The following is a 21,258-nucleotide window of genomic DNA, read 5'->3' as shown; positions in this document are numbered from 1 at the left end:
ATTGTTTTTAAGATAATAATTGCCGATCATTTTTCTTTCTGTATTTTTTATTTCATTTTTTTTTTTTGTGTACATATATATCAACTCACAGAAACATAACATTGGTCAAGTAGATGTTTTACCTTTAGCATATCAATATCTATAATCGATTTATGTTACATGTAAAGATGCATGTAAGTCTCGCTGTAAAGCTTTTCATCATAGAAAGTTCTCCATCTATTCGTATCTTCATAGTTTTATGAACATAGCAATTGTACAAAAAATGAATTTACAGTATAAAAAATTAACGAAGTATTATAGTCACATGTAACTTTTGTTATACAGAACGTTCGCACATGAAGAGAAGTATTACTTCGCTTTTTATTATTGCGATACACAAAAAAGTTTATATTTGTCATAGCTACTTACACTTTTATAATTAGAAATGTAAAAACTGATGTGTGATATAGCTCATAGAAAGTACTTGAGCAAGTAATGATCCTTATAATATAATGATTCTTATATAAATAATAGCATTAAGAAACAGAAAAATGATAATGCAGTTGTTTTAGATTTTACAAATTAATGATAAATGTGATGCAACGAAAATACATGTGAGAGCACATATCATCGGCAATTCGTATATCTTGAAGTTCATGCGTTGCAGCTTCGTTCCTAAATCATCTTCATTCATCTACATCTTCATTCATCTTCATAGATCTTCTCAATATCGAAATTGACCTTTTTTGCCCATTCCGTTATGATACACCCTCAGCGGCATGTAATTCCCGTTTCCGTTCATCGCTATAGTTGAGAAATTATAAAAAAAATTATGGAAACGATGAAAATTAGAAATATAGCGCGAATTCGCGGAAATAACTGACAGACATAGTTCTCCATGATCCATGCAGAGGAGGGATATTCCGCGGAAATGCGCAGAACTGGTCTTTTTTCCGATCATGACAGACAAAATCAAAATCGGAGAAGACAGTTTTGAAAATTTCCACGTTTTAATAAAGAAACATTATTAGAGATAACACATATAAGACATGTATTTCGAAGAACACGAAGTCGAAAATCTCGATCGTGTTTGATCACTTACTCAATTCGTCTTTTATGGCAGCTTGTAAAATTAAAATTGTGATGCATACATTAGACAGGGTGCGATGAATTTAATTATGTATTACATGTGTACAATAGATATCGCTTACCTTGCATAATTGTAAGAGGTTGACGCGGACCTTGAATAGTGTGTGCATGACATCTCGGCTTTAGTAGACCGTGATACAAGACGAAATACAAGGCGGCAACAATAGCTGCCGCTATCGCCATACAACGATACACGAATCTTAGCGATTCTACAATATCCCCGTCAGCAAAATTTATATAAGCACCGACGACGGCTCCGAGGCATCGGCCTGCGCATCAAATAGAAAAGTCAATATCATTCAGATCTATCAACCTGAGTATATACGCTATAAATGACGAGACATACCGACGCAAAAGTGAGCTATCACAGGCAGCGCTTGGGCAGTCACAGTCAAATGACGCGGTACCAAATGTCTTAGGTAGAGAATGGCAGTAACCCACATTATTCCTAAGGTGAATACTTCTAAAGCCTCCGTAATTAGAGACCACCAAGGCTCCGACACGAGACTCAATACGGTGAATCTATTGTATTGGTTAATTATGTCAAATTTTTCAAACAAATGTGAAAACTTAACAAGAAGAGATCTTTCTTCAGTTATATTTGCGATTATCATCCGTTTATCAGATTAGAAAAAACTTACCTACCTGATTATATACACCGTAAAGGCAGTGATGAGAAGATTACTGTGTCCACAATAATCCACAAGATGTTCCGATTTCCAAAGAAACAGGAACGCTGGAATTGCTCCAACAGTCATAGCGACACCAATGGAAAGTTCATTGCCCCCTAGTTTTTGCAGATGCCTGTGTGACGAAGAAAAAAATTCCTAATGTCTTGAATCATAGTTTAACAAACGATTAAATTATTTTATCTATTAACTTTATCTTAATAGATTCTTACAAAGGCAAATAACTGTCCATTGCACTCCAGAAAGTCCCCATAATTAATAGGATAAAGATCAGGGCAGCGGTCTCACTACCGTATCTCTTGATAGCACTCATTGGTAGCGCCAGCATGCCGCTTCTCGTGTGCCACCACCATTCCGGTGGACTGAGTGGCATGCCATTCGCTGACAAGGCGATAACGGCTGTGAGGATCATGAGCACGGCGTGCAAAACGAGCGGTAGCCAATAGGCCGGCCCGATATCGTTCGTTAGAGTACTCAGATAGCCGGTCAACGGTCCTAGTAGAGCAAAACCGAGAGAACCGAAGGCCAATTGGCGTCCTACGTCGCCGCGACCGCATGACGTCTCCCTCGTCGCGATCACCACCGCCGCATCGATTAGAGCCACGGCAGTCGTCGGGAAGATATCCGCGATCGAACGTATGAATAGATACATCCAAAACGCTGCTTCCGCCCAATCTCCAGTACGTTGACACTGGCTTTCCGCCAACACGCTGCCTGAAATGGTATATTATCACCGATGTAAAAGAAAAATCTGCAATTTTTCTTTGCTATCATCGTGAAAAATAGAGTCGCCAAATCAATAAAGGTGATATATGATATTTGTGCTCTTTTAAAATTTTTTATTTGCCAAGTCTCATTTACTAATGCTATATAAAAGTATTAAAACATGATTATTACGGAAATCTTCAAAGAATCGATCTCTTGGGACTGCATTTCTAATCATAGCTATAATTTCTATATAAAAAAGGTACTTAATTCTAAATAAAAAATTCAAGACATGGAATTGAATTTCTAATTAATTGTGCATAAATTATTACCTGGAAGAGTATACGGATTGACCAGATCGCATTCAATGGAGCAACTCTGATTGAATTCGGCCATTCTGACTTCCAACTCGGACGGTATGCGACAAGCGAAGTACTCAGCCATAGGATATGCGCACCATTCTTCTTCATTTTCGGGATTCAATGCCTGTCCAAGACTACCATTCACCGGCAAAACACCGGAGTACTCTGTATAAACATGACAGATGATGTCGTCGTCTTCATCCTTGTAACATAAATGCGGCGGCTCGTTTTCGGCCATGACATAACGACGAGTTTTTCTCGTTTCTTCGCGATCCTCCTGTGAAAATTATGACTCATGTATATAATTATACATAAATTATGCGTTGATCAAGATTATTTGCTTAATTTTTTTTTTTAATTTTATTTTTTACGAAAGAAAGAAAAGAGAATATGTGTTTCTCTTTACTAGATACATGTAAACGATATTTCCAGTTAAAACTTCTATTTATACAATTAAATTTTTCATAATTTATAATACTAATTTATGTTTTATCGCGACACACTCGTCTTGCAATACAAACAGTCGAGATGTCGCATTTATTGTAATCATAGCCTTACCGGCGCATAAAGTTCGCTGTATAACGGTGCCACCGTGGTCTCGCCGCTGCCGTCAAAGAAATCAACTTCGGGATCGACGGCGCTTTGAGAAGTCGTTGTATCAGTAGCGACTTCTGAGTGCCATCGTCGCCAACCGATCGGATAGCAAACATAGTTGCAGTCTCTTAGCAGCATGATGCCCACCTCGCTGTCGTCATCGGCCCAGCGATGACAACCGAAACGATCTTCGCATCTTTCTTGCCGCACCTAGAGGATGTCATTACATTACAATTTGATATTATTTACAATTAGAAAAAAAGAGAAAAAAAATATTTTGACTATATAAAATTCAAATATATTTTCTCCATATTTTTTTACTCTCCTTCTAATATGGATTCTATGTATACAATTAAAATATTCTTTAGATGTATATCTGAATTTCCTCTTAATTCTCTTTATTATTTATCTATCAATTTAATCATTAAACTCCGCACCATCGCTCCTCGCCGATCGCAGTTGAACTTGAGGCTCGGACCCTTCGCGCCCAACGGCAGTGTGCGGTCCACGGAGGGCACTATCAACAATAGCGAGTAAAAGAGTGCCGAAAAGATACATGCAACGGCGATCATCACGCGAAGATAACGACCCGTCGATGATTTGTCATTGTTGCTCTGATGGCCGGCGAGTTTGTCAGCAATCGGTCCCGCTATCAACGGCCCCAGTATCGCCACTGCCGGCGAGATCATTGACACGAACCTGACATTTTCGATGCTCAGTCCCACCTTCGTCATGTGCAGCGGAAGAAACGGAAAGAGACAGCCGATGCCTGAAGAAAAATAATCGTAAAAGTTGTTCGAACTAAAGCGATTGTTTTTGCGACGTCGATCGATATCTACCTACCTCCAAAAAAGACGAACAGAAGACATTTGAGTGATATCAGATTCGTGTTGATGAGCTTCTTCTTCGGCAAGTCCTTCTCCATATCCATCTTCTCCGTCGATGCCATGGTAGCCATCGCGAACGAGCAACCGGGTCAGTCTTCTCGGGAACGATTGCGGATGAGCCGGTCAATCAGGACGACCTGGGGTCGTCTACTATGCTGACTGATCGCCTATTTCCATCGCGAAGCGTCCATTCTACGTGCGCTTGAGATGCTAAAGAAAAAATTATGTGCGGATAATAGTTATTTATAAAATATGAATAAACACAAGAGCGGGCAAAGATCGTGCGCACATCTCTTAATTTAGTATAAAACAATTTTGAAATTACAAAATTTTAAATATATAATTAGTAGATGTAACATTAATTTTCTACTATTGTAATTAAAATTAAAAATAGAATATTTCAAGTAGATTTATCAGAATTCCGCACTATATAAACAATTAATAATTAATTTTTGAAATATTTCATTTTTATTTCTATAAATGACAAAATTTCAAATATATAATTAGCAGACATTAAATAAAAACGAAATATTTCAAAAATGATTTATTATTAATTTTTTTTACAACATGCTTAAACAAGAATTCTGTGACAACACTTCGGTTGACTGAGCAAGGTCGTCACGCGAACCGGCCAAGTGTAATCGGACAGGAAGACGATCGCACCTGCACACGCGTGCGGGTCATCAAAGGCAACCCATGCGGATGTAATATATCGACGTCATATATCGATTCTTAATGCGTGGCAATGAAATCATTGTGCCATATTTATACATTGGCCTGGTGCTCAAACGTGCCATGGAAATAAATTATCAGATGTACACCGAATATGTATGTGATCCTTCGTATGCAAAGCTCGCGTGTGTAAACCTTACTTTCTCTTCCCATAATACGCAAACATAATCCAAGTAGACGTCTATTTCGAGGCGCAATGAAAAGGAAAATTGTCGAAAATATAACTCCAAGTACGTTTATATGGAATGAGAATGCAATTACAAGAATTGTAAAATTAGTAAAAGATCTAACGAAATGCAATCTTCACTTGTCCTTCGACGAAAATTCGTCGCTACCAGACGCCTTTATTATTAGATATCATATTGGAAAAACGTTCTTGTGGATTAATATAAACGGCAAATTCAGTTCGCAAAAAGGAAGATGATAGGTCGCAATTAATATTCCACAGCACGCGATGCTTTTCGCAGCGTTCATGATGATGTGAGAGCGAAAGAACAGGTTTAATTTAAAATATGCATGTGATAATAAAATTACTTCGACGTGTCAAATATCCGTTGCACGAGGAAAGGCTCGACGCATTTACTTCTGTCAGATTATAAAGTTCTCCCGTACCCTAGAGATGACATTTATCCATGAATGAGCGCGTATATATATCTTACAAGTTGCGAATTTATGCCAAGGTAAAACGCGCATGTGGATACGCTTCACAAGTGCCATATCAATTTATCCGATCCAAATACAACGAATTCGGGACATTCAAGGCGCGCGTAATTCGTGTAGTTGTGTGTATGTATGAATATATCCGATCCGTACATATATGTATGCACGTATTGTGACGATCGATTTTCACCAAGAGTGTTGGTGATATATTAATTACATTATAACAAACTGCTCTGTCACATACAGCTAACTATATTACAGCTTTCATGGAAAGTTAGCACCTTATTTTTAGAACTTTAATATAATTGACAAAGTTTCACTTCTTTCGCAAAAAGTTTCGCCTACAAGATTATGGTATTAATTAATTAATACCATTAAGATATTACTTAATACTTTAAACGATAAAAATAAAAAGTAAAGATTTAATATTCTTAAAGTATTCTAACATTTTCGACACGATCTATTTTTTAATTTTGCGTTCGTTGAATCTTTCTATACTTCGAGAAGATTTTCTTCTTATTTTTCACTCTTACGTATCACTCTTCATTCAACGATCGTACATATGATAAGAGGAGCTGCGAAAAGGGGAACGCACAGTTGAACGGTCGCTCAGCAGGCATGATTTATCTTCGTATATCCCCCTGTGTCGTTCCGGATTGATTATGTCGCCGTCGTAATTGTCGTCGTTACATATAAGAGATATAGTTAGTTACATAGCTCAGCTATCTCGCCATTCTTTCAGCGCGTGTCTCTCCTCCTACGCCGACCGTAATTAAATGTCCGCGTCTTCTTCATTTGGTCGATCAGCATCTTCCGTTCCGCAAATTTGGCATGGTCAGCAACCGCGAAAGAGTAAAGTAACGTGTGCGAATTTTCACCGAAGAAAGAGACTTTTGGTCTTGTTAGAGAGAATCTCCTTACATTGCAAACCCAAGTTTAGAATCATTATCTGCTGACTTTTCATACCGATGAAAATCTATCGGTGTTGTTTAAAAACCATGAATATTGACGCAGTTATCATTTTTTACTACATACATACGCACTAATCGATTTCATATTTACTTATTTTGAGTTCTGCAAAGAAAAAAGAACTTCATTTTAATCGTAGCAAGTTTTGACATTTGTACAAATGATGGCAACATTTTTTGCTCGCAAGTTATGAGTGCAATTGATCACAATTGCGACATAAATTTTGCGTTCTAATCTAGGAAATCAGTTCGCCGATCTTGGAATGACTATAAAACAAGTTAAAACAGTGCGTACTGGAACAGTCCTAAGTAGGTTAACGACAGGTTACGGAAGCCTCGAATGTTTCTGCACGCTTTAAAGAAGCGGCTATCGTGCTTGTCGCTCATAAACGTGATTCCGACATGAAAATTCGTGCCCATTTCTACAAATAAGTCATAAAATGTAACAATGAGAGAGATTTCAAGCTCATGAAATATATTAAGCTTCTTCCGAGAAGTCCGCGTCAATATTTACCATCAGTATATCGATTATTTGATCTAATCTCACCGAATGGTGATATTAAATTTCATTCATTTCGTATCAACATGAAACACTTTTGATTTTCAGCACAATTCACGAGATGATTTTTTAGTCAAGAAACTACAAGCACCAAGATTCCCGCGCATTTTCCATACGTATTATGACCGCCGACTATAAATAGACGTGTGAACGCTTTTTAACTAGGCGAGATTCATCTAATCTAGCTTTATTCGATCCGGCGCTCCGATGAGACGGAAGTTATAGTCTGCGATAATAAAATACGCGTTTAATGTCTCTTATCCTACTTAATTTTTTTTGTTTATACAAGATAAACATATTCTATAATTCTGAGAAATTTCATATTTCCATAATAATAAAGCTACAATATGTAAGCTAAAAGATGATACAGTTAATAAATTATTTTTATAATACTACTTTTTTATATGTTGTATTATTAAATTCTAAATTTTAAAATCGTAAATTTGCAAAGCAAGAGCTAATATCCGAGACTAAGAGGAAACGAACATCCGGTATACCTGCGATATTCTATGTGGATGTAACACGTTAGTTTTAGGTGAATAAGTTTTTTCTTTCTTCACAGTGCACATCTAGATATCCTCCGCAAGACGGCTACGTTACGTCATCGAGAACAGGTCTCCGATTACGTCAATATCCAATTCCGTTAGTATGTAGTCACGAGCCACCAAATATTCTTTGAATCTCTGCGAGATACCCTAATATACCCGGCTGAATATTAAAATATATATAAAATAATTCTTATACAATTGTCATATACATCGTAAAAAGTTATATTTCTTACCGACTATAATAGAAATTCTAATTGTTTCCTGAAAACGCTGACCCAATACATAAGAAGTAAATCATCTTTCACTTCTTCTTAGAGTTAAATTCTTCTTGGTTTTTCCTTCATACATTTTGTATTTAGTTCCATAATTTTATATTTATGAAAGTACGCGTCTATACACATCTTGATGGGATGTCAATAATAAAAGCCGGCGATTCGCTTCTTATTCTATGAATTGAACGTGGGTGGACGTAATTTGAACGGACAGGTTCTCGAGAATGCCTCAAATGTCCAAATCAAAGACTACTTTCCTCTGATGGAAAGTGAAAGATTTTTTTACTCCTCTTTCAAGAAGAAAAGCACCCTCTTTTCAGAGAGCTATTATCTATTCTTATAAGAGTCTGAACAATGAATAGATATTCTCGCAATCATTCCTCCTCATTTTCTTGATTCCGATAATGGAACGTTTTACTTCGCAGCGTAAAAAAATCACGAAACATTCACAGGTGAAAACACAAGAGATGCCTCTCATAAGTGGCGTGAGAAGCCTGAACAGCGATTAAATCTTTCCAAAAGCATGCAGTATGCATGTACATACAAGATCGGGCATGCTTCGATTCTCTAAAAATAGACTGTTTTATTACAACCCAGGTGGTTCAATTGTGCGCATGTATCTTGTGATTAAATAAAGTGGAAAATTGGCGCGTTGTAAACATTGTTCAACAACATCTTGAGGTATACATAATATGCAAAAGATATCTTATAAATATATAATCAATATCATAAGTATATAAATTTTTTTATGAAACGAAATATATCTATTAGAAAAGAATCCAAATTTTTAAAGCTTTTTGAAGTTACAATACAAGCTAGCTTAGTGCTTAGTTATCTTAGAGTATAGCAAGATACCCGTGTATATAGTCGATGTAATACATTGATCTTTGTTATTCAAGATCTTAAGATAAGAGTGAACGAGTTTCTTCTCCCAAGATAATCTTCTATCGTTACTTCCTGTGCGCTATCATAATATCGTTTACTATATACTTGATATTTAAATAATCATCAAAGTCGCACGCATTCTCAGGACGTCACGCGATACGCAATGCGTGTTTCCACATGATTATTACGTATCCTTATTACACGGAATGCCGTCATCACGCGCGTACGACCTTCCGCTCATAGATTAGTCTAACGTGTGCGACTCGTGAAATTGGGTTAATGAAATCATAGAGGAGGAAGAAGTTATTGGCCCATGTGAACTCACCGGTCCAACGACGATGGCGATGACCCTTTTCACGGAATTTCGCGCGGAAGATTGTTCTGTTGAATCGTGAGTTGTGACATTGCGACGTTGATACAGCGTGATAATTACGGACATTAAGATAATTAAATGACACCGTAGTTTTTACTTTTTTATTACATTTTACGAAGCCTATCTAGGCCTTCTATCTTCCGCTCGACGATAGACATGGCACTTTTCGGGCGGAGCGCGGAAGAGAAGATAGAGTAACCGCTTTTTCCTTAGGAGTCGATAATGGAAAACTCTCATATTAGCGCCGCGAATGAAGCACATATGTGCGATGACGTGTGCGTACATGTGTGTGTTTGAGTAGGAAGGTACACACGAGAATACGTTACAATGTAACAGAAACCTACGGAAAAATGGGGTAGATCCTTGTCATGTCTGAAAAGAGATGAGAGGTCACAATCGAGCTCTGAACTTTAATATCTTTCGATAGAAATGAGATTGTAATTTTGTGCGCGCTTGCGCACAATAGACATGGAGCAAATATAAGAAGTTTTTTAGAAATGTATACAAACTTCCTTAAAAAGATAATAAAAGCTGGTATTATAGTAACGAAACGGTTCCTTTCCGTTTATATATTGTTACCCGCATCGTCCTTGAAAAACATCGCCGACACATATCGTGGTAACCGTTGTTGAAGCCCGCGTGTCGTAACGTTGACAACCAGAATACAGATCGGCTAGCCGTATGCTTCAGGGTCACGTTTATACCAGGCGATGACGCTAGGTTGCTCGACTATCTTTCTTTCTGATTAAGTCACTGATTTCAAGATGAAAACAAGTTTGCCTGTAATTTGTTCGAGAAAAAACAAGAAAATCGTATTATAAATTATATTAAATTTTTAAAAATAAAAACTCTGTAATTTTAAACATTACAGATTATGTATTTTTCGTAAAAAAATTGAAAAATAAAAATAATTAATATTATATAAATTATATTCATTTTTTTATATATAAAGGTACTTTCTTTTTTTAAACACTCTTTAAAAATAAAAGAAAAGAGATAGAGAAAATTATTGTATATAGACAGATTATGCGACAGAGAGATTATGCGTACGTCTCGCACGTGAATGGATAAATACATAGTCCATAGGTAAACGAGAGCTATTTTTATCCGAAGACGGCTATCATTCATTCCACGATTTATCACGCGCTTTTCACATAGATGTATATTGTCTATGTTTCAGCGCGGACCCTAAACATCGTCTAAAAATGGACCTGCATCCCTGCTAACGAAACAGCGATTCAATAGAGAAGCAGTGGTGTGAGACGTGAGACACATGCAGGGACAGATTTTACGATCGATGAGAATTATTCATTCAAGCCGTTGCACGACCAAGCACCTAATTCCGCCCCATCTCCCCCTTCTCACACTTACTCATGGGGCTGCACCCTTCGGATGATGGTGCTTCGAAAGAAATTGCGCGACGGGGAACTTGCTTTCCCAGCATACCTCTATAGAAATGGTAAATACGATGCGCTGAATAATCGCCCGATTCTATGGCGTAATTCCGCTCGTACAATTCGATGACGAGTTCCTCGCGTTTGTGACCTGTTGAGGTATCTATTAAAGTTCTTTTTTTAAAGAATAAATTAAATGATAAACGAATAAATATATAAAATCAATTTTAAGTACGTAAATTAAGTGAGAAAAGAATGCATTAATATGAAATGATAGGAGGTATAGCTGTGAAAGTCGGGCATCCCCATGCAAATATAAGCATTATTTTTCTTACTCTGATCGATTGCGGCAAAAGTTTTTAGCGCATACAAAGAGGAAATTATCTTACAGTCGGAAACTTTCGCCGATAACGTTGTTACGCACTTACTCGCAGTTGTGCAAAACAATACAGCAAATCGTTTTGAGCATTCCGTTGGTCTCGACGCACTCACATTTTGTATTCTTATATAAATTTACGGACATTGGCATCGTGTTGACGCGATCGAAAGTTTCTTGCGCAATATTTCTTCATGGAATAGCGTATGTAAGATCGGTATAGAGATGGTGGTACTTTTCCAATACAACCGATTTCGTATTGGTTTTGTGGCAACAAAGTTCCTCGGCACAATAGCAATGCCAACGTAAGACGAGATCGTCGCTACTGATATTGTGAACTTTGGTATACACAAAGACGTTCTCCGGAAGCCGGTATGGAGAACCGATGAAGCCATTTAGAGATTCAAACATATTTGTGTGTATGATATCACAGATTCTTTCTTTTAAATCTCTACAGAGAAATAATATCGCGCCTGTAAAAGATAACAAAGATAATTACGAAACCTTTGTATAAAAGAATGAATAAAAAATATCTTATAAAGAAATTATTACTTATAATATTAATTTTCTTTTATCTATAAAGGTAGTTTGCAAAATTATACCATTAGGATTAATTTGTAATTCAATGACAGTTCAATATTGATCAATTATGGTCAATTGTTGATCAGTTACTCTGGATAGCTATATCGCTTTAATTACGGGAAATGTAAAAAAAATTGCTAGTTTTGTAGTCTATAAAAATATTAGCTCGATTTTTCGCCTCGTCATTTCTCTTTGTAGCCCGATCGCATACACGGTGTCAATAACGCACGGTCGATGCTGCGCACACGCTGGACACTGTTTATTTTCTCCGAAGGTAAAACGCACGGAGGATGCCCGGCATGTATTTACCGCGCATAACGGAATCGCGGCGGTGTGTCGGAGAGCGAGAGAAGAAGGATAAAAGGATGAACGGCCGGAGAGAGAAAGAGAGGATGAGAGAGAGCAAAGCGAATCGAAAGACGGAAGAACGCCTGATAGAAAGAGGTGCTTCAAGGAAACGAAGAACCTGTGTAACAAGAATGTACAATGTCCATTTACGATTTCACGATAAGAGTAGTATAACAGTGCGCGTGTTCACTGTAAAGATCTTTAATAGAGATATTAACGAAAAGTCAATTTGATCGGTTCAATACAAGAAAGGTAAGCCCATAATTTGTAAAATTCATTTCAGCATGATTTCATATATAAAGTGAATTTTACAATTTATGGGTGTAATTTATTTTTTATATAAACATAAATATGGTAATTGTAGATAATAGTTAATAATAATATTTAATTTCTATATATTTTTTTAAATTAAATTAAATTAATTAAAAGGCGGCGATATATTCAACATAAATTTTAAATGTATTATTCAGAAACATTATGTCGCTCATATGTATTTTTGTTTAAATATAGACTCTTTAAATTGTGGCTAATTTATCTGGCGTAAGTGCAGCTGTCCTTAGACGAGTGCTCAGGTCGCGAGGCGAACGCACGCGTTACGCGCGGAATGACACGAGCGTTACGTTTACTCCTGCCGCTCGCGATATAATAGCACACCGTGTGTATTGTACAATGCAACACCGTCCTGCGTGCGTATGTATTAGAGCGAGAAGATCTTGCGTGATAAGGAGGCGGCGCATAGAAGTCCTACGAACTGGTTCGCAATGGTATTCGCGTCATGGGTCGACTCGATCGGAGACTGTTTTCAGGAATAATCGGCATTCGAATCGACGTAATCGATATTACACGCGACACTCGCACGCTATTTCGCAAGAATTACGAGCCATTTCTAGTTTTGAAGAAAAGAGATAAGCAATAGCTTTAATAAAAGTATCGTGGGCAGAAACTTATCAAGTCTAAAAAAAATATATATAGAATGGTTTCTCCTTATCTGGCCAACGAACGTGTCACGCATTACTCCCTCGATTATTTTCAAGGAAAATGTTAATGATCCTGTAAAATGTCCCGTGAAACTCTTTCGTCGGTGGGAAGTCTTGGATGGTACCTGCTCGCGGATCGATATAAACTCGAGCATCATTTCTCCGTAATCCATAATATTCTCATATCGCACCATCAAATATGATTGAAACGAATGATTCTAAGCCTTTGCTTCCAAGAACTATTTAATACCTACACGACACTCTATTTCAGCAAGAGTTACGGCACGTTTATCCTATATATTTGGTGTGAAAAGGTTCGTTCGGCGAATCGATTTCACATTAAACTTGCCAGAAAGTTGCTACACGAATAATATTCTTACTACTTGCAAGAATAGCATTTCTGGATAGGGAGATAAGACAATTTGTTTGGGAACGATTTAGAAGAGCAGGAATTCGCTCGGCGACCGGGTGAGGAAAATTATTAACGATTAACGTGCGTATAGTGATGCAACGATGCATTACGGGTCATAATGGACTAGTGGAGGGAAGAAATTGCCGGATGGTCTACGATGTCTACGGAACTGTTTACTTTTAGAAGTTTTTCGTCGATATTTACCCGCCGACAGGCTCGCTCGAAAGTTAGATTGCTTTTCGCACAACGAAAGATAATAAACAATCTATGAGAGCAAAATTATATCCTTCAACATCTGAAATTAATAAAAAGTTTTAAATGATCTCGATAAAGCTTTGAGAAACTCGATTCGTTAAAACGAGTGCTTTCATGCTGACGCGATGTTAAAATTAAGTGTGTCAATATTGCTGATGGAGACATAATGATCGCATACCATATAGCTTTAATATCTAACGTATTACGAGTGCTGATTAAACTGACATGTGGACCTTGGATTATTCAATGACGTTCTTTCGGTCGATCTTGCCGGTATCAATTGGCAGAAAAACCGCATATATACAAGTCGTTGATTTAATACAATTTCGAGTGACCGAAAAGTGATTATCGTGACGAATCGAAGAGGGAATCGCTCGAATTTCGCAGTCGAAGAATTCATTAACACGGTCGAGATTCTGGAAACCGTGGGAGGATGAACGGGTCGAAGCTACCCGTAAAGAGGACGTGGTCTGTTGAAAACAATTGGCTGGGATTTTAGTCAAAAAGCGGGTCATGTAGATTCGAGAATGGAATGAAAGGGAAGTGTCGACGGTGCTACGAACGTTACCTCGTTACAATATTTGACATTTCCATCGCATCTAAGCTTCGTGTTCGAGAGTATCGTTTACCTTAGAGAGAATCAGCTACGTCTCGCTACTTGGCGATTCTCGTTAACGAAGTTGCGAGAGATTCCATTAACGGGAGCGTTGACTTTTCGAAATTCCGATTTCCCCCACGGCAAATTAATCCTAAATGTCAACATACGAAATTTTATATCAAACGGATTTTAAAGGGATGTTTCTCTTTCACAGAGGAGTCATTTAATTGTGAAAAAAATTAGTCGATAAAATAAAATTATAAAAATAGATGGAATTTTGAAAAGAAATTTCGTAAATTGAAATTTTTTGTCAAAACTTTACACGTGATTAAGTGAAACGATAATTTGTGCAGCTTTCGAATCGCATCGATGATGTAAGCTATCACTAATTATTATTGTAATCAGTAATCACACAGCACTTTAGATCATTCGATAATAATAAAATACGGAAAAGAAGATTGATAAAAGCTCCTAAACATCGAGGCTCTAACAATAGATACGCGTCTAAAGGAAAATCCGTCACTAGAAACATCGTAAATAGAATTAACGTTAACTTACATTACTGCGACCGGCCCTTTAGATTAGTCGCACACTGGTTAACCAATTGCGATCGACAATATTGCTCTCATTCTCACAATTCACAGTTATACTTATATCATAAATAGAGAAGGAAGATTGCTTAATCGCGGGATAGCGCTAATCCATATTATACGAGCCATCAGTTACACCGATTGCGTCGATTAACCACCTTGATTTTCTCACGAAATACACTTTAATTTAGTTTTTTTTAAGGGACAACGCTAGAGCTATTACATGGGCAAAAGCCTCGTAGCAAGTCGGATGTAACGGTAACCTACATTGCACAGTGCAACCAACCCTCTCGAGGTCAGAGATGCAACCCGGGAGGTGTGCGCGCGATCGCATCCCTCGCGAAATCCAATGACGAAGTACAATGATTGAACGTATACTTACGATCCGGAAGTGCGCGACGGTGTGTCGGTGTACTCGGTGTACGTACTCGCTGGGAAAACAGGCGTCAATCCTCGGAAGGGGAACGCGCGGGAACGAGATATCACGGCGGATAATCGCGAGAGATCGTGTCAGTGGACGCAAGCGTTGGGTATCGCGACACGCATCCCGCGACCACCTCATTCCAGCACGAAGTCCGGCGAGCGACTGTTGCGTCCCGGTGATTCGCCCCGCGCGACGACGCGCAGCTCGACGACGCGCGTCACGTCGCCGGCTCGGCTCCGCTCGGCTCGCTGGCCCCGCGCTTCTTCGCACGTAAACGTCAATGCGAGACGTTACGTATATACGTACGTACGTACGTACGTATGTACTTACTTACGCGGGGTAAGCGTGTATGCTCCCATCTCTCCGTCTTCTCGCACCTTTCATGCACCGCGAAGATTGAGACGGCGCGGGTCGCTCTCGGGTTCGAGTACCTCTGAAGCCGGACGCTCTGTTGCATCGGGCACCCCGTGTATTACGTCCGGTAGAGCCTCCCGTAGACGCTCGATCGCGCACATAGTCATCCTTCTTCATTTATGATGCAACTTGCAGTTTAGATGCCGTCGTAATTTAATAGGATATCCTGAAATTTCATTCAAGAGTCAGAGACATTTCTTCCTAGAATACTACATGTCGATCAATTACGATCTAATTAATTATTATTTTTTTTATAGATTGTAATATTGAGTTATTTATGATCTAATTAATGATTTTCTTTCTTGCAATATTAATCAAGTACTTATAGAATTAATGCTAATTTTTAGAATCGCGTTTTAATACCGATGAAGAAACGAAGATTTTCCTGATGATAATAAACAATTAAAAAATAATATATATATATATATATATATATATATATATATATATTATTATTATTTTATTTATTTATTGCACATAATCCTCGCCTTTCGGCTTAGGATGGCTTCCAGTCTGTACATTCATAATAGTTTTTACACAAAACATCTCCCCGCTAAATCAACCAATTACTTAATCAATTAATCAATTAATTAATTTCACATTTCAAATTTCCAATTTTCCAATTCAAATTCAAATTCAATTTCACATTTGCATTCCAACTAACTCCAAAACTAGATAACTGAACAACTAACCAACTAACTAAATAATTTAATTTAATACAATACCATATAAACTAATATTATCTATATACTATATACTATAATATATATATATATATATATATATATATATATATATATATATAATATATATAAATATATAAATAATAAACACACATAAAAGATACGGAAAAGATTATAAATTAATCTGCCCTATCATTAATGATACTTTTTATATAAGAGACAATACCCTATCGTCTGTTTGCAGTTTGTGTGTAAATTATTGATCAATCCTCGGTGTATCTCGAAAAGTAACCGCAATATATATATATTTATTAACCTCTTTCTTTCACTAATTTCTCCTCTTCTATTTTCTTCCTGATCCTGAATTACATGTTATAATGACAAAAATTGTCATTGACGAGAAAGTGTAAGATATGCACGATGTATATATGGTTACTCGACGACAGAAAAAGTGTTATTTTTATATCGTCGATCGGGTTTTTCCTTGCGTGGGGGGGAGTGCTCGTTAACCTCTTCAGCATACTTATATACAATACGATGAGAATCCGAGATACACATGCGAATATACTGTGCAAGGGAAATTATAGTTGAATTAATAATGGGATGGAAGCATATCAACATGTAGAGAGAGATAGTTGGAAATAGATAAGATACATGAACAGAGATAAAGAATGAAATACCAAATTCTTGAAATTATTTTTGAATTAGAATCTGTGAATTATTAAAATCTCACTCGTGTGTTGACACAAAAAAAATTTTTTTTTTCAAGCAAAAATATTTTTCCATCATAAGAGAGAGCTCAAACTATCAAGAATTATTCTATAAAAATATCGATAAAATAATGAAGATTTTTCTTCTCTCTTGATGGGGGGGGGGGGGGGGCACAAAGATTTTAATAAATTTTACTTTCCTCACCCAACTTCTGCTCGTTAAAAACGGATTCGGGGAAACACGAACAAGTGCATCGTATAAACGATATTGTGCTCTCTGAAAAACGTTTAAGAATTGAAAATAAAGAAGGAAATTTAGAAGGAAATTACCTTTCCTCTCTCATCGAGATCGAATAAATGCATCCTCCGCAATCGAAGAGCGAAGGAAGAAGGCGGAAACTTTGAAGGAGCATACAAAAGGAACATTTCGTTAATTGCACGATGCGCTGCACTAGCCAAGATATCCGATATTCGAACTATTCACAGCAACTCGTTCCACCAATGGCAGGAGCGTGCGCGAGACGAACCAAGAGATCGGCGCGCCACGCATGATAGCGCTAGCGAACGACACGGCACAGCCACGGCACGATACTCGCTCCCGAGAAGTCAGCGATTTAGCGGACAATTGATTGCGCTGTTTATACGCCATTATGGATTCCTTGGCGAATTACGCTAGCGACGGCGACAACAGTAACAATTCGGACGACGTGAAGGTGAGGAATCGCGAGGATACGCAGGATGGTCGAAGATTAGATCGTCGTCGTCGTTTAGGACGCCTCGAGTTGCAATGTATATCGCTCGACATGGCTCCTCTATGCGTATCTAACGAACGTTATTCCGCAACAATTGAAAAACCTTATAAATGTCGCACTTTCATGAAAATGCACATATTACAAAAGTTGCGCTTGATCCTTTTTGCAATATCAGTAGACTGCGATTTCAACTGTTCAAATTCAAGTCTAAATATTCATTCAAGCCCGAGATAATTGATTTTATTTCTTTAGATGCCAAATCGGGGACAGGAAGAGGCAAATAGGAGGGCTAGCGATGCCAATTACGACCCGGTACAAATGGACATGAGTGAGGTACAGTGAAAGCACGCACCCTGTAATCCTTGATTTTTAGTTATTAAGTTATGAAACACTTGGGCAATGCCTAAGAAGATACCGCAGTGACTTTATGGGTACTGTATGTACATGCAAAGTCTTAGGCGTGATATATAAGGGGGTCTAGTATCTGGTTTTGCAAGGTCGTGTCAAGTTATCGATCAATGTTGTCTATAATAAACAAATATTATTTGCGCAGAAGCTATCTGTATTGGCAGTATTTTAAATCAAATTATAATTTGATATTGATGTTTATCATAATTGAGTAAAAAATTAACGTGCTTTCTTAATCTATTTGAAATCTAAATATAAATAAGACAGGACCTTGGAACCTTACCAAACGCAGGATAATCAGGCTCTATCATTGACATAATTAAAATTTAAATGATAAGTAAATGGGAATAGTGCCACTTCGTGAGACAATATTAACACGTAGCTCTGTTGGTAATACATGATACAATATCTACGCATCTCGGCAAGGTCTATGCTGTGTGAGGGTCTTTCAAGACTACCCCAAGTCCTATTCAGAAGACAGAGGTGAGTAGAGGAAGCTGGAAGAAGGTAACACTAACAAAACATCAACCATCAAAGAAACCACATGTACAAGTATACTCGGGTGATAACTAACTGCAGAGGCAGATTGATATGAAGGGCCCTCATATTCCTCTCTCTTTTTTGTGACATTGTTGTTTCGTACATTGATTCCATTTTACCTATCTACCGGTAATTAACATACATATCATATATACATTATTTTTTATCAAATGTAGCGATACGCGGATATTTATGTATCGTGCAACTTTTGTATCAAGTACAACCAAGGATGCGAGAAAGTTGAATTTGTAAAGTTTTTATAGACAAAAATTTTTTAAGTTTTTCACTTGTATCCAGAGTAAGAGTACTTTCTCTCCTTGTTTCTAAATATACATATTATATAAGTTTCTCTACAATATATATTATTTACTGTCAATGTCCAACTTTGCGTGTATTAAAATTACATATCTTAAAATAACTTTTGCGTTAGTAATTAAGAACTACTTCTTACTTAGTAAATTATATGTAAGAGATTTATATATTAAAGTTGATAATTTTTCTTCTCTAGGAGAGCAACAACAACAATTTATCCAGGGAATCTAGTAGTGAACGCGCAAACAGTCCTTCAGTGGCGCAGTCTACTTTTGGCTCGAGAACGGAATCGTCTCGGGCCTTGTCTTCTCCTTCAGACCAGAGGTAGGCTGGTTTGCTAATTATATACATGTAATGCAAATGTACTTTAATGATACTTTATATATAGATAAAATTTTCTATAAAAGCAATAATTTAGTATGACTTACTAAATTTATATACCTATCGTGTACAGAATAATAATACGCATCTGTGTGGTATACCCCTGCAGAACGTAATCATTTTACAGGCGAGCCGATCATGAAAATCATACGAGTTCAAAAGACGACTATAGGCGAGGGGACCGCAGCGATCGGAGTCGTCATACATCCGATAAAAGTCGTCGCTATGATGATCGAAGGCAGCGTGACAGTAATAGTAGTAGAGATCGTAAAAGTCGAGATGACGACAAACGTAAAACTTCCTCATCCAAGGACGAGAAAAGTGACGATCGAGAGAGAAGCGACAAGGATCATCATTATAGGGGGGACGATCGAAGAGATCGTAATCGCGACAGGAATGAAAGGGATAGGCGTAGAGATCGCAGCGACCGGGAACGGGATCGGCGACACTCCAGGGACGATCGATCAAAGGATAGACACCGAGACGAGCGTTCCAACTATCACAAGGAAAAGGATCGCACGCGATCCAGGTCGCGATCGAGGGATCGCGCTCCACCGCCACCGTTCAGAATGATGAGTTACCGGGAGGAGAAGGGACGGAACAAATTGGCCCAATTGGAGAAGCTGGGCATAGAACTGAAACCGCTGGAAGGTGGCGGTGACCTGGTGACATCCGGCGGTATGCAGAGCGAGCAGAATTATTATAATCCGTTGGCGACAGCGACGCAGGGCAAATATGCGGAACAAATTCAAAAGAGGAAGTTACTATGGGCTAACAAGGTGATGATTATCATTAGCAATAACGACATTGTTAAGCAGCATAGTCAATATACAATCTCGTTCTACAATACCCTTTTTTGTAGTCAAAACAAGATGATGGTAAAAGTGCATCAACCACAGGTGCCACCGCCAATACTTGGATGGGAACAACCTTCACACACGATCAGGATGGGAAGGTGTCTGCCAAATTCAAACGACTGATGGGTATTAAAGGCGACTTACCTAGCGCACCTACGGTAGGAGCCAAACCGGATATTCTGAAGAAGCAGGAGGAAATGTTCAATAATATGGAGCAACAATACGAAGTGGCACGAGCTACTACACATACACAACGTGGCGTAGGATTGGGTTACGCTACTGGTGGCTATCAATTTCCACGATGAAGTGCACTGAAACTACATCCTCATTGTTTAATTACATTTAATATAGATAGAAAGATATACGAAATATAGTTATGTTCGACAGATTTTACCAAATCAAATCTCTTTGATTCCGAGTCTTTCCTTCAAGCCGTGGATAGCAAATTGCTCTAACCCGGCTTCAGAGTTCATTATGGATACGAATGCAATGAAATTATGTACTTGCGCGTTATAACATTGCAAATAAATTTATTAAGATTATCTAAAAAATAAAATTTTCTTTTATTTTTAATTATGAAACGTTCAATTAATACTTGTTTTATATGTAAATTTATATGTATAAAATAACTATTTTCTGTATGGGTAATTGATTTGATGCCTACTTAGAAAGTTACAAAAATAAAGATAGAATGATATGATAATGGTAAGATAATACGCTTGTGGATGGTGGAAAGAAATTATAGTTATGATTCCCTTTCATTTTTATTTTTAAATTTCCCGTAAAAGAGAATAGTTTAGGAGTACAAGTTTATGCTTTGAATATACGCGCGTAAACTGATATACAAACTCTTACATAATGGCGTAGCGAGAGTGTGCGCTTG

General features: G+C 37.6%; 2 protein-coding genes across 8 annotated transcripts; one reads left to right on the top strand and one right to left on the bottom strand.

Annotated features, from left to right (window-relative positions):
* Window positions 1-39: 39 nt before the first annotated feature.
* On the bottom strand, window positions 40-16,982 carry LOC145968851 (uncharacterized). 6 transcript variants are annotated; one of them, XM_083094685.1, is made up of 12 exons: window positions 16,732-16,982; window positions 15,653-15,898; window positions 9,942-10,142; window positions 4,322-4,575; window positions 3,916-4,247; window positions 3,443-3,688; window positions 2,855-3,161; window positions 2,030-2,531; window positions 1,774-1,932; window positions 1,475-1,650; window positions 1,191-1,397; window positions 40-783 (listed from the first exon to the last, which is right to left on the bottom strand). In XM_083094685.1, exons 4-12 carry the CDS (start codon window positions 4,434-4,436, stop codon window positions 704-706), a joined length of 2,124 nt encoding a protein of 707 aa, XP_082950811.1. In that variant the 5' UTR covers window positions 4,437-4,575; window positions 9,942-10,142; window positions 15,653-15,898; window positions 16,732-16,982; the 3' UTR covers window positions 40-703. The 6 variants fall into 6 exon arrangements, with proteins under 6 accessions (XP_082950811.1, XP_082950812.1, XP_082950813.1 ...); XM_083094686.1 differs by lacking the exon at window positions 9,942-10,142 and having other exon boundaries at window positions 15,649-15,898; XM_083094687.1 differs by lacking the exon at window positions 9,942-10,142.
* Window positions 16,983-17,671: 689 nt separating this feature from the next.
* On the top strand, window positions 17,672-20,931 carry LOC145968853 (uncharacterized). Of its 2 annotated transcripts, none has more exons than XM_083094693.1 (5): window positions 17,672-17,838; window positions 18,130-18,210; window positions 19,334-19,461; window positions 19,646-20,297; window positions 20,381-20,931. In XM_083094693.1, the coding sequence occupies exons 1-5, from the start codon at window positions 17,776-17,778 to the stop codon at window positions 20,678-20,680; spliced, it is 1,224 nt and encodes a 407-aa protein (XP_082950819.1). In that variant the 5' UTR covers window positions 17,672-17,775; the 3' UTR covers window positions 20,681-20,931. The 2 variants fall into 2 exon arrangements, with proteins under 2 accessions (XP_082950819.1, XP_082950820.1); XM_083094694.1 differs by having other exon boundaries at window positions 17,824-17,914.
* The last annotated feature ends 327 nt before the right edge of the window (window positions 20,932-21,258 follow it).

This window comes from Camponotus vicinus, unplaced genomic scaffold (genome assembly GCF_025532165.1).
Source record: "Camponotus vicinus isolate PSW18456_S1 unplaced genomic scaffold, iyCamVici1.0 SCAF_3, whole genome shotgun sequence".
NCBI classification, from domain to species: domain Eukaryota; kingdom Metazoa; phylum Arthropoda; class Insecta; order Hymenoptera; family Formicidae; genus Camponotus; species Camponotus vicinus.
Note: the sequence above shows the minus strand (reverse complement) of the source record. Positions and strands in the feature narration are given on the sequence as shown.